The 19,094-nt window shown below is 32.6% G+C and overlaps 1 protein-coding gene across 1 annotated transcript; it reads right to left on the reverse strand.

The window, feature by feature from the left end:
- Positions 1–2,463: 2,463 nt before the first annotated feature.
- On the reverse strand, positions 2,464–7,658 carry HELRODRAFT_187087 (hypothetical protein). Its single transcript, XM_009020280.1, has 5 exons — positions 7,508–7,658; positions 4,266–4,365; positions 3,880–4,099; positions 2,629–3,559; positions 2,464–2,579 (listed from the first exon to the last, which is right to left on the reverse strand). The coding sequence occupies exons 2-4, from the start codon at positions 4,352–4,354 to the stop codon at positions 3,269–3,271; spliced, it is 600 nt and encodes a 199-aa protein (XP_009018528.1). The 5' UTR covers positions 4,355–4,365; positions 7,508–7,658; the 3' UTR covers positions 2,464–2,579; positions 2,629–3,268.
- Between the last annotated feature and the right edge of the window lie 11,436 nt (positions 7,659–19,094).

Consider the following 19,094-nt stretch of genomic DNA (forward strand, 5'->3'; position numbering starts at 1 on the left):
CAAACAAACAAACAAATAAATAAATGATAATAGATATAAATATTTAAATAGTTTTTAATAATTTTTTTGAATGTATATTTTTTCCTAAATTATGTAGAGACAAAAATGTATGTGAAATTGGAGGAGGAATGACTTGCTTTGCTGGATTAGGGGTTATTATACTTATTACTTTTCATCTTTTTTTTATTCAATTATACCGAATAATTATAATAATATTTATAATTATTGTGATAATAATTACGATTTTAATTATCTATAGTCATTGTAATTAATACTGAAATTTTAAAACATTTTTTTTTCAAGGTTGCTCAGATATGTCTAGCCAATGAAGTTTTACTGACAGATGGTAATGAGCTTTCCATAAAAAGTAATTCAAACAAATTTTCCTCTCATTTTTATTCTAATGTAATGATATTATCTATGAAAAAATTATTTTTTCACGAAATCAAAAATTACTTTAAAGTTCAATTTAAATAGTTTCAACCGCAAATAACTTCACATATGTGGAAGCCTTTTCTTATTGATAAATTGAACTGGCTATCATAGTAGCCTGTTGACAAATCTTAGCTAATTGTTCAACTGTTTTTAGCAAACTTTTTTTCTGGTTAAAATCGGTTTTATTGTTAAGTGTTATATTTATTGTTAGATGTAGAGAGAATATTGAAGATGAATGTGGACAATCTCGGTTGTAAATCAGTCTGCTCCAAGTTCTTACTTTTCATATAAATTTTCATGATTGTTTTTATTAATAGCTTAATTATTTTGTTTAATTTTTTATTTCTAACTATTGTAGATTTATAGTAAGAAATTATAAATAAATTCACTCGATCTTTCATTCATTCACGTATTCATTCATTAATTCGTTGCAAATTTTACATCAATTAATTATTTTATCATTTATGTTAATTATGAATTGTAATATATTTCCGTTTTTGACAAAGGTTGCTAAGATGGGACGAGATTGAAGATAGCCTAGATCTCTGCGAACGATTTCATTTTATTTTATCTGCTGATTGGTTGGCTGGCTGATCTAAAATTATTATTTAAACAATAAATTAATAAAAACAATAATTCAATTCAATATAATCATGTTATTTTAATTATATTAAACAAATAGATAAATATAAATATCGAAATTTTTAGTCACTAAGTTAAAAAATGAACAATTTAATAAATTCCACTGATCAATTTCTGATATTTTAATAGGTTTGATTCTAATTAATAATAATAATTATATCTAATTATTATTTATAAGAGAATTAATCATAATTTATAAATTGCTTTGTATATATTTTTTTTCTTACAGTTTATTTTTTGAAGAGAGCCACAATGATCTTCTCAATGCCTTACTGTATATGTTGCAACCTTCTGTTAGCCTTTTTTCTGCTATATTTCATATCGTTTTTTGAGGAGAGAGTGAGGAAGAGAGAGAGAAAAAGAGAGATACAAAAAGAAAGCCAAAAGCAACAGAAGGAGAATAATTTTATTGAATTAGCTCGTATATTAAGAGATAGAATTTTATTTTACTGGATTGGATATTAATTTGACTTAATATTTGAAATATTTTATTGCTTCAGATAAAGTTTTTCATAAAAAGTTGAATTTTATTACTAAAATTTTGAAGGGTAAGGCCATTGTATTCGCACCAAGGAGGAATAATTCGTTCGATAATTTCGCCAAGTTAGCTAGTAGTGTGATGAAAGTGAGTAGGGCTGATAACTACGACGAAACTGTCTGGAACACACACGTGCAGGTACCAGTTCCAGTTTCCTTTTCAGTCTGTTTGTTTTTGTTGTGTTTGTCTGTCTGTTTGGTTGTTTTTTTTATGTTTTTTCTCAACAATTGTTTTGAATTTGTTGTCAACTCCTCCGTTTTATCTGTTTCTGCTGTTCGATTTATGGTTAATTTGAGATTTTTTATTGAATCTACGTCTTTTCTTTAGATGTTTGCTAAGAGTTGTAGAACTTCATCATTTGAAGGCATCTATATTTTTTAAAGTTTTAATTTAATGAAAATTTTGTTGAAATTACTATTTAAATTTGCATTTCAGAACTTATCTTCTGATGATTCATACAATGAAGACATCCACTATCCTCTCCTAATGATACTAGAAAAAAAATGATACTCAATAAAAATGATACAAGCCTAAATAACTAATTAATTGATTGATTGAATTAATCAATCGATTAATTAATTAATTTCTTCTACACTTTGTTGCGTTGTGTTCATTCATTTAAGATGGCCTCCAAATTTTTTATACATATTTTTATTTCTCATTTTCACATTTATTTTAAATTTCTCATTTTCACATTTTTGTCAATTGTTTCTAAAGCAAACTATTGATTTATTGTTTTTATACGCGTTCCATTTGACATCATCACCATGTCGTTGCTACAGAAAGAGAAAACTTTACAACGTTCCATTATAGAGAATATTAGGTTTTTAGGAATTGGACTGATAGGATTTGTCTGATGACAATGTTTTTTCATTTACTAGCTTTAACTTTTAGGATCTTCAAAATGTAATAAGAAATTTTTTAATAAGGCAGATGTTGTTTTTTATATATATATGCACTATACGTACTGTGTGCGTACGTGTGTGTAAATTAGCCTCTAACATTTTTAAAACCCTCTATACTTTGCTATACTGTACTGTGTGAGGGTTTTAAAAATGTACTATTTTTACACTTTTCAAATTTTAAAAGTTTACAGATACATTCTTCTTTGATTTTTCTACCTATCACCTCAAATGAAGAAGAATAAACAATTTTTTTTGGTCTCATCATTGCCTGAGTATGGAAGATTTTCTTGCTGTTGATGATAATAAAATGATCATCGTTATTATTGTCTTATAATTATCATATAAATAATATAATTAATAATAATAATTATGATGATAAAAGTGATATTTATTGTTTCGTAGTGGTGATTATTCATTCATTTGCTTGCCTCACAAGATCATTGCTTATTATTTTAGCAATGGATGAAAAATAAATGATATATAGTATATTTGAAAATAATATGATGTAAGTATAAAATAATTAACTCTTATACCCAAACGAAAAAAACCCTTAAACATAATTATCATAGTATATGGAGTACTATTTTTCAAACAGTACAGAAAACTTATGGTGGTATTATACACACATGTAGCTGCATATATGCACACACAAAAAACACACGCACATATATATTTATATATATGTATGCAAATATATGTACTTGTGTATATGTGCATATTTTTTTGTTATAAACACTAGGTTGAAAATTCAATTAGTAGCAATGACAGATGAAGCAATTTTCTTAGCTGCCTCAGCTGTTTGCTTCAGTTTCTGTTTTTTAGTCAAGTAGGCTTCAGGCATGCCAGGATATAACTTATTCAAGACAAAGTTAAATCCTTTGACAGATTTCGTGACATTTTTTTTGAACCGTTCGATGCCGAATGTTTGTAGACAGTAGGAGAAGCCTTTCACTTTGCTGTTGACTGTCGCGTGTCTCTGGCAGACTGTCCAGCCCTCATTCTCCTCTGATGGCTTGTATGTGCATTCTTCTTCAACTGTCTGAGTGTTGGTTGGTAGGTACGTTGTGTTAAGTTGGTGGTGTTAGTGAAATCACAAATTCTCTTAATTTTAATTTAATTTTTTTACTTCTGTTACATGCTGCAAGTAGTACTAACATTAAGATATTAAATGAGAGAAAAGTGAAATCATTGAGACTTATATGACAATACATAATTTTTAAACATTTTAGAAATAAAAAACAAATAGAAATCTGCCAAATACAAAACATTATTACTACAATTACTGTGGAGGCAGCACAAACACACACATGTGCAGTGCATGCGCACACACACAACTCTACTAATGTAAAATAGACATACCATTATAGAGGTGTACCCTAAATTTCTAGTATATGTCTTCATGGTTTTTGTCTGGGGATCAACAATTGACTCCTCAAGTACACAGACATGTTTGGGCCCTGGAATAAACTTTTCACCCCACTTTGGTATGCTGTTCGTTTTAGTGATTAGGCGTTTAGTGAGCAGTGAACCACAGGATAGCACCCGCTGGTCTATTACATCTTCTGTCAGAACATGCATGCTGTTCATTGGGGATAAACATTTTGAGTTAAACACTAGATAATTAAACATTGGTCAATAATACTCATTTGTTTCGTTTTATTTTTTCATTAATTTTTTGAAAATTTCTCAAAATTGACACAAAATACAAATCTATTTGATAGAATTTAGAAAATATTATTACCAACCTGTAAGGATTTGGGTACCTAGACCAGAAACCCACGGCCACTTGATCCCATGAATATTTAAATATGGACAGAGTTGAATAAAATTTCATTTTATTCTAACCTTTGTAAAAAAAATAAGGTTAGCAAGTGAAACATATTTAATAATTATTTTTTATAAAAAAACTATACATATGAGAAGAGATTAAGAAAAATAAAAATAAATAAGTCATCTTTACTTCCTTATCTAATAATAATGAATGACAAATCACTAATTCATACTATACCATATAATGAACAATACACGCACAAACATGACTGAAAACATTTTAAATTCAAATTAATTTATTAATTAATTGATTTAAAATTTTAAAAATAGCAATAACAAATCAACATCTATAGTATATGAATATGTATATCACAACATATTAATGATGATGTCTTACACACAACATGTTTCTTCAATCAATCAATTAGCTTATAAAGCGCTATTTCCACAATGTTCAACAGCGCTCCTCAATGAATTTTGAAAACAGATGGGTCTTGAGATCCGCTCTGAACTTCGCAAGTGATGGAGAAGTAGTCAGAGAAGTAGGTAGAGAGTTCCAGAGAAAAGGACCAGAAAAAGCAAAAGCAGATTTGGCAAAAGAGTGTTTAGGTTCAATTAATATATCTGATAAATACTTAGAAAATAATTTAGATTGAGACTTATACATGAATGTGCAAATTTTAAAAATTATTCTATATTTTATAGGTAGCCAGTGCAAGAGAACAAGATATGGAGATATATGAAAAAAGAAAGGGGCATGAGCAACTAGACAAGCAGCAGAGTTAAAAGCTTTACTTAAAGGATAGAGTATAGAGTCAGGAAGACCATAGTAGAGCGAGTTACAATAATCAATCCTAGATAAGACTAACGAAGTAACAAGAAGAAGAGTAGGATCATCAAGAAAAGGCAAAAGTTTTTTTATTGTACGTAGATGAAAGTAAGAGCTTTTAGCAACACTATTAATCTGAGAAGAGAGAGACATAGTAGAATCAAAGATAAAACCTAGACTACGAAACTTATGAGAGACACCAAGAGTTTTAGAATCAGGTAAGATAATAGGAGGAATAGTAATAGAGTGTTTAGATTTATTAAAACAAATTAATTCAAACTTAGAAGGATTAAGTTTAAGACACATAGAGTCAGACCAAGCGATAATTGAAGAAAGACATAGAGATAAATTATGAAGAACACTATTGGGATTAGATGGAGGAAAAGAAGTATAAATGTAAGAATCATCAGCATATAGTTGACTAGAGAAAGAAAAGTTATTAATAATACGAGGTAGTTCAGAAGTATAGAGTATATATAGAAGAGGGCCAAGGATAGAACCCTGAGGTACCCCGAAAGTAAGAGTAGAGGAGTTAGAAGTAGAATTATTGAGAACAACAGAAGAAAAACGATTACAGAGATAAGAAGAAAACCAAGATAGACAAGAATCAGTAATATTAAAAGAAAGATGCAGCAGTGTCAAGAGAATAGTATGGTCAACAGTATCAAAAGCTGAGGAAAAGTCAAGAGCAAGAAGAAGAGTAAGATTACTATTGTCACTAGAGAGAAGGATATCATTGTGTATTTTAAGTAAAGAAGTTTCAGTACTGTGAGCAGATCTGAAACCAGATTGAGATACAGGTAGCAAAGAGCTAAAGTCTAAATAGGATGACAGTTGAGTAAAAACTACTTTTTCTATTATTTTAGAGATGAAAGTAATATTAGTTACAGGTCTATAATTAGATAAAGAGGTAGGATCTAGGGATGAGTTTTTAAGAATAGGAATAACAATAGAATTCTTATAAGAAGTAGGAAATTTAGAGGTGGAAAGAGATAAATTAACTAATTTGAGAATGATTGGATAAAATATTGAAGAAAATTCTTTAAGTAAATTAGAAGGAAGTAGATCTAGAGAACAGGTTGTAGACGACATAGAATTAATAATTTTAGTTTATTCTAAAAGATTTATTGGAGTAAATACAGAAAAAGATTCAGTAGTAAGTTTAGTAAAGTTATGAGAAGAAAAATTAGAATTAAATGTTCTAAAAGATGTAATTTTATTTACAAAAAAGTCATGAAACTGTTGAGCAGAAAATGATGAGTGAAAAGATTTTTTATGTAGAAGTTTAGATAGAACAGACCACCTATTTTTAGATGTTGAAGCAGATGTTATAGAATTTCTAAGAAAAGTAGAGTGTTTAGAGAATAGTAGATATTTATAATTAATCAATTCAAATTCATAGATAGAATAAAGAGAGTTAGATGGATTTAACCTATAGGCTTTCTCCAGTCTTCTAAGACTTTTCTTGGCTACTACACAAGCATAATCAAACCAAGGAGCCTTACGAGAATAGAGCCAATAAGTAAAAGATTTAAGAAGAATAAGCTTATCAAGAATAGAAGTAATGTAGATATTAAAAGCACAGACAAAATCATCAACATCAGAAAATAAGGTAGTATCAAAAATAGTTTCAGTAAGAGATTGAAGAAAAATATCTTTATTACGAGAAGACCAGCATCTTTTAGAAATAGACATAGATGAATTTGAAGGAAGAAAATCTAATGAAAAAACAGATCCAATAAGAAGGTGATCAGAAAAAGGAACAGAGCTAACAGAGATATTAATTGGCTTAGAAAAAGATAAAGTTATAATAAAATCAATAGTGTTATCAGAAGTATGGGTAGGAAAAGAACAATATTGAGTTAAGTTAAAAAGAGACAAAATATCATTAAATCTACGAGTGTAAGAACATGATAAATTATTGAAGTGCAAGTTGAAATCACCAGAGATGTAGAAAGGAATAGAAAAAGAGTAGAGAGATTCAGCGAGTGAGTAGAATTCATCCAAAAATAAAGTGATTAAAGAAGGAGGGCGATAGATTACAGCAATATAAAAAGATAGAGAAGAAGACTTAAGAGATACAGCAAGACATTCAAAAGAAGAAAAATTAAAGGAAGTATTAATGGAAGCAGTAAATAGAGATTTATAGAACAGACAGATACCCCCATAAGAAGAATGAGAAGATGATAGAAGATTTTTTGGAGGTCTAGAGAGTTCAAGGAAGCTGTAACCATCAGGAGTAGCAAGAATAAGAGAGGGAGTCCTCGTGCCAAGTTTCAGTAAGAGTAAAAAAATCAGGTAAGGAGGAAGAGATTATTTGATGGATATAGATAGACTATAGAGCGATTTTTTATTAATTGATCTTATGTTAATATTAAACAGTGAAAATGATACAAACTTTACAAAAACAACTTTTAAACATCGAAATCGCTCGAAAAGGTTATTTAAATTAATAAAAATGGTCGACGTGATAAATTATCACGAATTATGACGAAAAAAAGCGAAAATAAAACCTGAAATTAGCAAGCTGAGCTCAATCACTTAAGCTGCATAATTCGAGAAGGTTTTAAAACACTAAAAATATGGAAAGTTAAAATTTTCTTTGAATAAACTTTTGAAAAATAACAACTAATTTTATACTTCAAAATATAAGTTTTAATATAATTTTTATAAAATCTAATTATAATTAAAAAATTGTAATTTTGTGCACACAAGCAACGTTAAAATAGTTCAATCTTAATTAAATACAGCAACCATATGTGAATTTTTCACACTGAATTACACGCTAAAGTGATAATTTACATTAAATTCATGTTTTTAACAATAAAAAATGATAAAATTTTATAAAAATCTTATTTTAAAAACTTATAAATGCTTTTCGTTGTCTGTTAGTTCATTTAAATGGCTCTGGATATTAATCGAACCAGGTAGTATAAACAAAGGAGAATTGTTTCCTTGTTTATTTCTTGTGTTTTTTGAAAAGATGGTTTTAATTTAGTTTAAAATTTGTTTTTGCGAAATTAATTTTTATAATTCGTAAATATAAAATGGATGAAAGAGGTAATTAATTATTAATATTTTTTTGTTTAAAAATTAATTGTCATGATGTTTGTTGTTGATATGAAATGAATGAAAAAAATTTTAAAATTTGATTCACTAACCTAACCCAACAAATACTAACATTTTTTCTAGTTAGTGAGTGTAATTAAATGGGGTGGCAATGGTTGAAAATATTATTCTTTTTTCTTTCATTTTTTCATTCATTTGTCTCATTCATTCTTTCCATTCAATTAATTCTTTTGTTTGTTATATTTTTTTCAGATTGATTATTATAATGATTATCTCTTCTCTTTCTTATTATTTACAATTTGAAATTTGGGGACTCAAAGTTAACTATAAATAACAATAAATTAATTTGAATAATTGATAATTTATTAATAATGTCTACTTTATTTGAATTTGTAATTGCTTCAAAATGTTCATGAAACAAAACAACATCTGGTCACATGTTTATCTTTGTGTGTTTCTTTGTTTAAGTAGATTAGATATTTAATTAAATTCATATAGTTTACCATACTTGCATTCATGCATTATATAGTATACATGCAACATGCATTTGTATATATACATATTATATGAACATTCATATATACATATATACATCCATATATATATATATATATATATATATATATATATATATATATATATATATATATATACTATGACTTTATAATATATCCTATTTCATATACATTTCCTTTTATATAAATGAATAAAGTTTAATGTTTGTTGATGAGAAAAATAATTTTTTTTGGTATGTTATCTATATATGCTATTTAATTTGTAATATCTGAGATAAGTTATTTTATTTAAATAATAATATAAATTTCTTGATTTGTATCTTTTAAATTTTTCTATATTCATTCAATAAAGACTATTTATATAGATTGTAGTTATCACCAAATTAATATTCATTTTATTAAAACTACAGGTTGACAAGATTTATTAGCGAAAAAGGATCCCCAGTTCACCGACACGACGACATTAAAATCTTTTATCGCGATGTCATAGCCCTTGATATATACCTTAATACCCTATTGTTGTGATTAAAGTTAGTAAATAAATACGTAATACATCAACAAAAGCCACAACGCATCAACGACAGACACAACACATCAGCAACAATAAATACTCCACCACTTAACAATACCAAGATGTTTCTACTTTTAATATTCTGTGTACTGTTTGGCGTAGTACTCTGCTTATTTGTACAGTTCCTCATACTACGCTATTGGTTTGGTACTCTTCCTAGGGTTAGCCCAGACTGGAGATCTCAATCCGATCCGTTTGTTCTGCCAAAAGTAAAATTTTTTAGATTATTTTTTTTTTTTTGATAAGTTTAAAAGTTAAATACAACAAGATTGAAAGTGAAATTTCCTGATAAATTATTTTAAAAGGAACTTCAGGACTATTTGGACGAAAGTACCTGGCAAAATGTCAGAGAATCCTATAAGGGCCTCAATTTTATTTTTCAGTTTTTATTTCAAGAAATCAAAGATGCTGATTATGTCAGAAAGTTAGGGGATAATCGTTCGTTCGTTCGTTCATTCATTCATTCATTCATTCATTCATTCATTCATTCATTCATTCATTCATTCATTCATTCATTCATTCATTCATTCATTCATTCATTCACTTATTCATTCATTCATTTTTTTCTTTACCTACCTTCCTTTCTTTCTTTCTTTCTTTTCTTCTTTCTTTCTTTCTTCGTTTCTTTCTTTCTTTTTTCTTATAATTATTATTTGCTCAAACTTGAAATTTTTTATAATCAAAACATCAAATTGAGGTATGTAATTTTTATGTTAGGATTATGTATGCCTGGTTTTTTATTAATTTTTACAAGTTGTTTTTATTCTTATATTTTTTAATATTTTTTTATAATAATAATAATAATAATAATTATTATTATTATTGTCTTTAGAGTTTTAATTATAATTGTATTGTTAATAATGTTTTTATGAAGCTCTTCATGGTTTGGGTTAACAAGTACAAACTGTTTTGTTTGGTTTTGTTTGTTTGTTTGTTTGTGTGTGTGTATGTGGTTTGTATGTGTGTCTGTCTGTGTGTGTGTGTTTATACATGGGTGTGTATTGTTTGTCGTGTACGTGTGTATGTGATTGGTGATTGTTTGCTTACAGTTGCTCACATGTTATCACTTTTCTGTTTTTTATGTTTTCATATGTGCTGCTTTGGATATATGTTTTGATATTTGTTGCTTGTTTGTATGTGTGCATGGATGTGTGTATGTATGTTTGCATTATGTGTGTGCGTATGTATGATGTTGGCCTGTAGGTTTGTATGTTTTGCACATGTTGTCTAGGTTGATGTTTGTATGTACTGACTGACAAATATTGATTCTCCGATTGTTGTAAGTTTTTGAATGAATGCTTCTGTCTATCTCTGCATTGCTTTTCTCTCTCTCTCTCTCTCTCTCTCTTTACTTTCATTTTTTTATTCACCATTCATCGCTAGATTATGTTTCAATTTTTTAGTGCATACACACGCACACGCATTCATGCAAAATACACGCGCACGCACATAAGCATATTAAAAAATTCACACACACACACACGCACAGATGGGCAATGAAAAAACTAAAAGTAGAATTCACGGAACTTCTGCACTCGACGACGGGCAAACTCCTGGACGACATCCGCATCCGTGGCTTCAATCTCGGCCACACATTTCCGGTAATTTCGAACGTCAGCATCTCAAACATCACTTTGAACGAGGATAAACAGCTGGATGATGTAGCGCTTCAGTTTGATCTGTCCTACAACGGCCGGTTCCAGTTGGCCGTCGATGTTGATATGGTCTTTGGCAAAACTGCTTATCTCTCCGTCACTGTTACCAAACTGAAAGGGTGTGCTAGGCTGCGGCTGACCAATGTTCCCTATAGACATTGGTCTTTTGCCTTTGTTGAGGTCCGTCTGTCTAGTTGGCTGTCTGTTTTTTGAAAGAATATATGAATTGATGTATGAATTATGCATAGATCTATGTCGTGAGAATGAGTGATTGAGTAAACGAATGAATGAATGAATGAATGAATGAACAACCCACTCAACTACACAAACATTTTCAGGATCCGACACTGGAGTTTGATGTTGACTCCCATTTTGAAGGCAGGCCATTGAACCGGATTACATCCATTATCACTAACCAGGTAACTTAATCACCTGTACTATCATATTCATTATCGTCATTTTCGTCCTCATCGTCATTGACGTCATAACCTTCATCGTCACAACTCATCAATTCCAACCGTCCAATCAAATCACAACCCATCCCAACCGACCAATCAAATCGCATCACAACCCACTCATCCCAACCGACCAATCAGATCCGTCGATCCATTCGGAAGAAGCACACGCTACCCAATTACAAGATGCGGTACAAGCCGTTTTTCGTAATGCCAGTTGACAAAGCAACGACGCATGATGTATATTATAGTGGAATCAAATTAAGTGTCGGTCAATTGAGTGTTGTTGTCGTTGGCTGCACCAGGCTATTGGCCACTCCTGGCGATTCGTACATCATCTGTTCGCTAGCTCTAGGTTGTTGTTGTTGTTTTGGTCAGGTGACTGTTGTTGTTTACGTTGTTGGTTGGTTGATTCTTAGCACGTCATTTGCTCATAGGCTTTAGGTTTGTTATTGTTTACATTGTTTGTGTTTTGATGGTCACATGACTGTTGTTGTTTGTGTTGTTGTTTTGTTCTCACGCGACTGATCATTATCACCACCCCAACATCATCATCATCATCGCAAGACTCAATGCCATGCACTGTTGCTGTTGTTTATGTCGTCGTTTTCGTCATGTGACTGATCATCATCATCATCATCATCATCATCATTACCAACATCATCAGTATCACCATTACCAGCATCACTACTTTCATCATCATCCTTACCAACATCATCATTACCAACATCATCATCATCATCATCACCAACATCATCATCATCATCATCGATGGCAGACTCAATGCCCTGGACTGACCTTTTGAACTTTCGAAAGAAGCTGTGGGCTGCTTATGACGTTGAGATCACCAAGACCTCCCCCAACCTAGGAATCACTTTTGAAGACGTTAGCCATGATGATGATGATGATGATGATGAAGAAGAAGAGGATGATGATGATGACGAAGAAGAAGAAGAGGATGGCGATGATGATGACGAAGAAGAAGAAGAGGATGACGATGATGATTATCATCATCATCGTCATCATCACCACCATCATTATTATCAAGTATTACCATTGTTTTATTCTTTTTTCTTTTAAAAACAGGAGTTTCTGTTGGACAAGTATGAAGAGGCCGTCATCGTCAGCAGCGTTACTTCAGGGTTACCGGCATCCAGGCTCAACGTCCAAAAGGTTTGTTATTATTATTTGTTGTTGTTGTTGTTGTCGTTGTTGTTGTTGTCGTTGTTGTTGTTGTTGTCGTTGTTGTTGTTGTTGTCGTTGTTGTTGTTGTTGTTGTCGTTGTTGTTGTTGTTGTTGTCGTTGTTGTTGTTGTCGTTGTTGTTGTTGTTGTCGTTGTTGTTGTCGTTGTTGTTGTTGTCGTTGTTGTTGTCGTTTTTGTCGTTGTTGTCGTCGTCGTCGTTGTTATTATTGTTGTTGTCGTTGTTGGTATTATGATATTTGTGACGCTTAAGTTGATGATGGTATCGATGATGATGATGATGATAATAATAATTACAAAAAAGCTGATGATGGTGATTGTTGTGATGCTACTACGACTGCTGCTGCTGATGATGAGTAATTTTTCATGAGGAAAGAGTGAGAGAGAGAGAGAGAGAGAGAGAGAGAGAGAGAGAGAGAGAGAAAGAGAGGAAGATAATAATAATTAGATTTAATAACATGTACAGCTAACAATCAATTGAATCATTATTATAAAGGTAGGGTGAGTCGTTATTTATTTATTTATGATTACGGTTAATTTAGTGGTAGTAATAATAATAATTATAATTATTATTTTTAACAGTTTACCACGAATCTAACCTTTCTAAATTTAAGGAATATAAAACATCAAAATACTTTCAAAATCTTAATAACAATTTGATAGACGAATTGAAAAGCACAAATGTTATAATAAATTCATAATAAATTCATTTGAAATTTCCCCTCTAGGTTTTTTTATTAAATATTTAAAACTATCATTAACTAATTTTATGTGGCCTGACCCTTTTCATAGAAGTTTAATTAACTCCGTAGTATCGTCATCTTACGCAGTTTACTGTGATAGGAACACGATTTGAACGTAATTTAATGCTGACTCTATTTCTCTTTGTGTCCATTTAAATAGTACGGCGAGCGTTGTAGAATGTCTATACAATTTACATTATTTCTAACTTTATAATTACAATGTAGACTTTAAGATGAAAATAAAAGGATGTTGTTATCAATTATAGAAAGACATCATAATATCTATAAATGGGGCGAAGGTAACATCCTCCAAGCAGGCAGCCAGACTGATTAGGCAGTCCGGTGATAAGTTAGTGATGATGGTGACGATCTATTCTTTTACTCACTCATTCATCTATTCATTCATTTATCTTTTCATTCAACTTTTCATTCATTCATTCATTCATTCATTCATTCATTCATTCATTCATTCATTCATTCATCCATAGAATTCAGATGAGGATAGAGAGATCAGTTCAATCTGGCGAGAATAAGGTAATTGTATCATCATCATCATCATTCTCGTCATCATAACTATAACTGTTGTCGTCATTAAGTGTATATGTACATGTGTGTGTGTGATTGTGTGTGTGTGTGTGTGTGTGTGTGTGTGTGGTGTGTTTATGTGAGGTTTCGTGAATGTGTCATTTCATTATTATGTCGTAATTAAGGATGATGATGTTGTAAACATCGTAAACATTTTTAGAAACCTTTGTCATATACATGCTATTGCTATCGCAGAATATCGGGATTTTCTAAAGCAGATGGTTTCTCTTAATGTATTTTTAGATAGATAGATTGATCGATAGATATTTAATCGTCTATCTATCCATCTATATCTATCTCTTCATTTATAGATAAAGATAAACTAATTTATCTATATCTATGTATATTCATTCATTTATTTAACTTCTGTCCGTCTCTCTATCTATCTATCTGTGTGTCTGTCTATTTATCTCTCTGTCTGTCTGTTTATCTATCTAACTATCTATCTAGGTTATCTGCCTATCTTTCTATTCATCTATCCATCCATGCATCCATACATCCATGCATTCATCTATCTACCTATCTATTTATTATTAATGCGTTGTTGTATTAACGCAACTCATTAATAATAATGTTTCGTCAGAATAAAACGACAAGCACAAAAACCGCCTCGACCACATTAGCTACATCGACGACTACGGTCGCAACTGTTGAAGCTGCTAGCAGTGGTAAGCAAACTAAGCAGATCGGCAGCAACGTCACTGTTACGTCATCATCATCTACGTCGTCATCAGCAGCAGCAGCAGCAACAACAGCAGCAGCTAACGTCAACAGCAAACATCGCGACTACTCACCAACTGGTGACCAGTTCTTAGACCCATTCAACCCATTGTTAAGTAAATTAAGCCTCGACAAACAACAACTGCAACAGTGTTGCTGCAACGATGTTGACGCAACAACATCATCATTATCATCACCCACAACGACAGCATTATCATCATCATCATCAATACCCGACGCTATTCTTCATTCATCCTTTCCGTTAAAACTTTCCTTCAATCCGTCAGCGGATCTCAGTAGTGATCTCAAGACTGGACATAGTAAAGATAGTAGTAATTGGGCTCCAGTTGATGGCAACTCTAGATTTTCTAATAATGACTCTGTCAGCCAATCAGCCAATGTGAGGATATTGACATTTATTTCTCTCTCTCTCTCTCTCTTTCTCTCTCTCTCTCTCTTCTCCCTCTCTCTTTTTCTTCAAATAATGATGCTGATGGTAATGAGGATGGCGATGAAGGTGATGACGACGAAGATGACGATGACGAAGATGATAATGATGACGAAGATGATGATGACGAAGATGATGATGATGAGGATGATTAACACAATTAGATCAACCATCACACATCAGCGTTCACTAGTACCTCACATACGGGCAATTATATAAATTACCTAAATCTTCTTACACACCTGTGGTTGATCCCTTTACAATTCACAAATGATACCAGTAGCATTATGATATCATAATAACACAAGGCATGTAACACATTACATTGTTATTTCAGTAGCTCAGATGGTAGAAATGCTCGCTATATCTATTTATTTATTTATAAAGTTATTAAGAGATGGGGTTTGACTGCGACTACATTTTTTTCTCATCTGAATGCATTTTATGTTACTTGATTGGAAAGTGTCTTTGTTCATGGGTTACTGTTTATTTAAGAATGTTTTAAAAGGATGGATGGATGGATGGATGGATGGATGGATGGATGGATGGATGGATGGACGAGTACTCGAATTAATGAACGAATAATTGAATGATTGATTGAAGTAAATGGATGAATGAATCAATTAATGATTGAATGAATGAATGAATTATAATTTATTAAATTGAAAGAAATAATTAAATAAATAAATATTTATATATGATCCTAGATAACATTAGATAATGACAACAAAGAAACAAAATTTTCCTCATCATCGCCACCATCATCATTACCGACATCATCATCGTCGTCGTCTTCTTGCATGCAACAGACTAGAATGTCTAAATCTTCTCAAGTTAGTTTTTTGGGTTTGTTTGGGTCGATCGGCTGATCGATTTATTGATTGATTGAATGAATGAATAAATGAATGAATAAATAAATAAATATATGAATGAATGAATGAACAAATGAGTGAATGAATGATTGATTGGTTCGTTCGTTACTTGATTGACTGGCTGGTTTGTTAAAGAGTTAAACACTCAAATAAAATCAATCGATCTACCAATTACCCAGCAAATCATTCAATTAACATTCATTCATTCACTTATTCATTCATTTATTCAATCAATAAATTAGAATCCAGTCTTCAATCAAAAGTTCAACTTCGAGGTCAAGCCAGGTCACAATTATCTTAACGTCTGCGTCTGGTGCCGTGAAGTTGAGAAGGTTGACAAGCAACCAAAAGTTATAAAAAGTGAAAAAGACGTCTTGCTAGGACACGTTAGTTTGTTCTTTCTTTCATTCTTTCATTTATTCGCTCATTCATTCATTCATTCAGGTCAGTATATCCTTAATGGACATAGCATTAGAATGCAGTACGACACTTCAAGGAGATTTCACAAGTTCATTCAATCTCACACCGTCTAAGGCTAAACTGGGCAATGGGTTGGTTGATTAATTGGTTTGTTGGTGGATTGATTGGCTGATTGACTGATTAATTGGTTGGTTGATTGATTTATTGACGGACTGACTAATTGAATTAGTTTTTCAATCACAATATCACCCAACCACTTACCTACCAACCAACCGACTGGCTCACCGTGCAGTCGAATCCAGTACAGCGAGCACGCCAGCCATTCAGGTTTCGAGGAAAAACTCTGCCATGGCGATGTCTTACTGCGATTCCAATACCACAGAAATAGCGGTAACAGCAGCAGTTGTAGCGACTACAACAACTACATCGACGAAAGCAAGCTACAGCATCAGCAAAATTTCATCAACAATGACGTCATCGTCAACAACGACGATGATGGTGGATTGCTGTTGGCTGGTGTTAGCGTTAAAGCTAACCAGCTGAATGAGTTAGTGTAGGATGTTTGTTTATTATTATTTATTATTGTAATTATTGTTATTGTTATTATTATTCCCCCAAAACAGAAAACCCAGCCAGACAACACATAGCTTCCAGCCGATGCAGTTCCAATCAGCTGTCTATTGTAAATTTTGCTCAAAGAAAGTTCGATGATGATTCAATGATATGTTTATTCAGCAAAGCTATGACGATGACGATGACGTGATGATGACGATGATGATGACGACTGTGATAGCATTAATGATGACGATAACGATGACGATGACGACGAGGTGATGATGATGAAATTTAAAATAGATTTGGTTCAAGTCGGCGTTCATGTGTAAACTCTGCAAGATGGTCTGCCACAAGAAGTGCATTGAGAAGTGCCAGCAGCAGACGCTCTGCATCAAACCCGCCAAGCGCGATGAGAGTGCCGACGGTCGGTTTATTATTATTATTCTTATTGTTTATTATTATTATTATTTGTTATTATTATTATTTATTATCGGTTTAATTTATTAATTAACTGAATGATTGTTAGGCGAGAGGAAGAGACACAAGTCGGCGCCAGACGATAATAAAGATGTCAAGGACGTTTCCGCCATTTCCAATGATGTCGATGTGGCTGGCGTGGCTAGGAAGTCGTCTATTACGTCACTCACCGATCTAACTACTGCTGCTGCTGCCGCTGCTGAAGTTTGTGTTGTTGTTGTCGTTGATGGTGCCTAATATTTTTTCATTTAAATTCTACTCAACTATTCCTTATAAAAAAGAAACAGTCCAAAGCAGCATCAACAACGAAATCAAATCGACGGCCGTTGAAAGAGAAGAGCATGGAAGATAATGCAGATGAGAGGATTGTTACGGCCGCCAAGCTGGTTGGCAAGCAGTTGTACGTAGATCTGGAGGCCGAAGCTAGGAAGGAGAAGTTTGATGAAGTGGTAAGTTGGTTGGTTGGGTGGTTTGTTGGTTGGCTGAATATATGGTTGATTGGCTTGTAGACTGGCTGGCTGGCTGGCTGGCTGGTTGACTGACCCCTTAGTTTAGCTTACGTAACTGCATACATTCTTTCATCATTATTAACATTTTCATTATTTTATCGATCACACACACGTTCAAAATGGTAAGAATCTTCAATCGAACATTATAAACACAGCAACATTACAAAAAAACTCACCCAACAAAAAACAAACAAACATACAAAGAAACAAAGAAACAAACATCTAAACAAACAAACAGATCCTGAACACCCAACGAGAAATCGAGCGCGAGAACAGAAACCAAGCAGAACTGATGTGTCTGGACAAAAAGTCGACCGACAAACGAGCAAAAAAACTCCTACAAGACAAACTACAGAACAGCGAAGAGAAGTTGAAATCTCTACGAGTCCTCATGCTCCAGTACTGTGCCGGCCTGCAGAGTTGCCTAGACGAAGAGGAAGCTCTCAAACAAAAAATGCTGAAAGAAAATATCGCTAAAAATAACGAAATCAATAACGAGAAAAAGATTGCAGTCGACTCAGCTACTGCTATGGCTACAGCGGTTTCCAGTGGCGATAGAGAAAAGATTGAAAACGAAAATGGAAGAATGATAATGGCGGAAAATCACGACCTCACGATTAGAAGAAGTGGTGACTTGGTTATTATCGGTGCCGACGACGACGAGGAAGTCGATCTGGCAGACGACGCGCTACTGCTTAGTGAGATGAATGGCGGGAGATTGAGAGATAGTGAGGAGGTGTTCAGTGAGAGGAACAGAGAGAGCATGACGGATGTTGAGGGGAAAAAAATTAATAATGACGTCATCGTACCATCAACAAACTCTCGCCAGATTAATGACGCCGGTGATGACGATGATGACAACGGTGGCTGCAACGACACTGACGACAACATGTACAAAACGCCGGAGCTCCTAATGGTACGCTCGTTCACGCATGATAATTTCTATTCGTCACAGCTCGAGGACGATGATGACGGTCTTGGTGGTGATAATAGCAAGTTACCGATATCATCGTCGTTGTTGAACATGCCACGATCATCATCGACGTCTAGCGGCCTGTTCAGTTGCGACTCTGGCCACCAGAACGCCGGCACGAACAACAACGGCGATTCGAAAAATGGTGATAACATGAATAATGGCTATAATAATAATAATGATGATGACGACGACGACGAGTGTAAG

This window comes from Helobdella robusta (genome assembly GCF_000326865.2).
Source record: "Helobdella robusta unplaced genomic scaffold HELROscaffold_27, whole genome shotgun sequence".
Classification (NCBI taxonomy): domain Eukaryota; kingdom Metazoa; phylum Annelida; class Clitellata; order Rhynchobdellida; family Glossiphoniidae; genus Helobdella; species Helobdella robusta.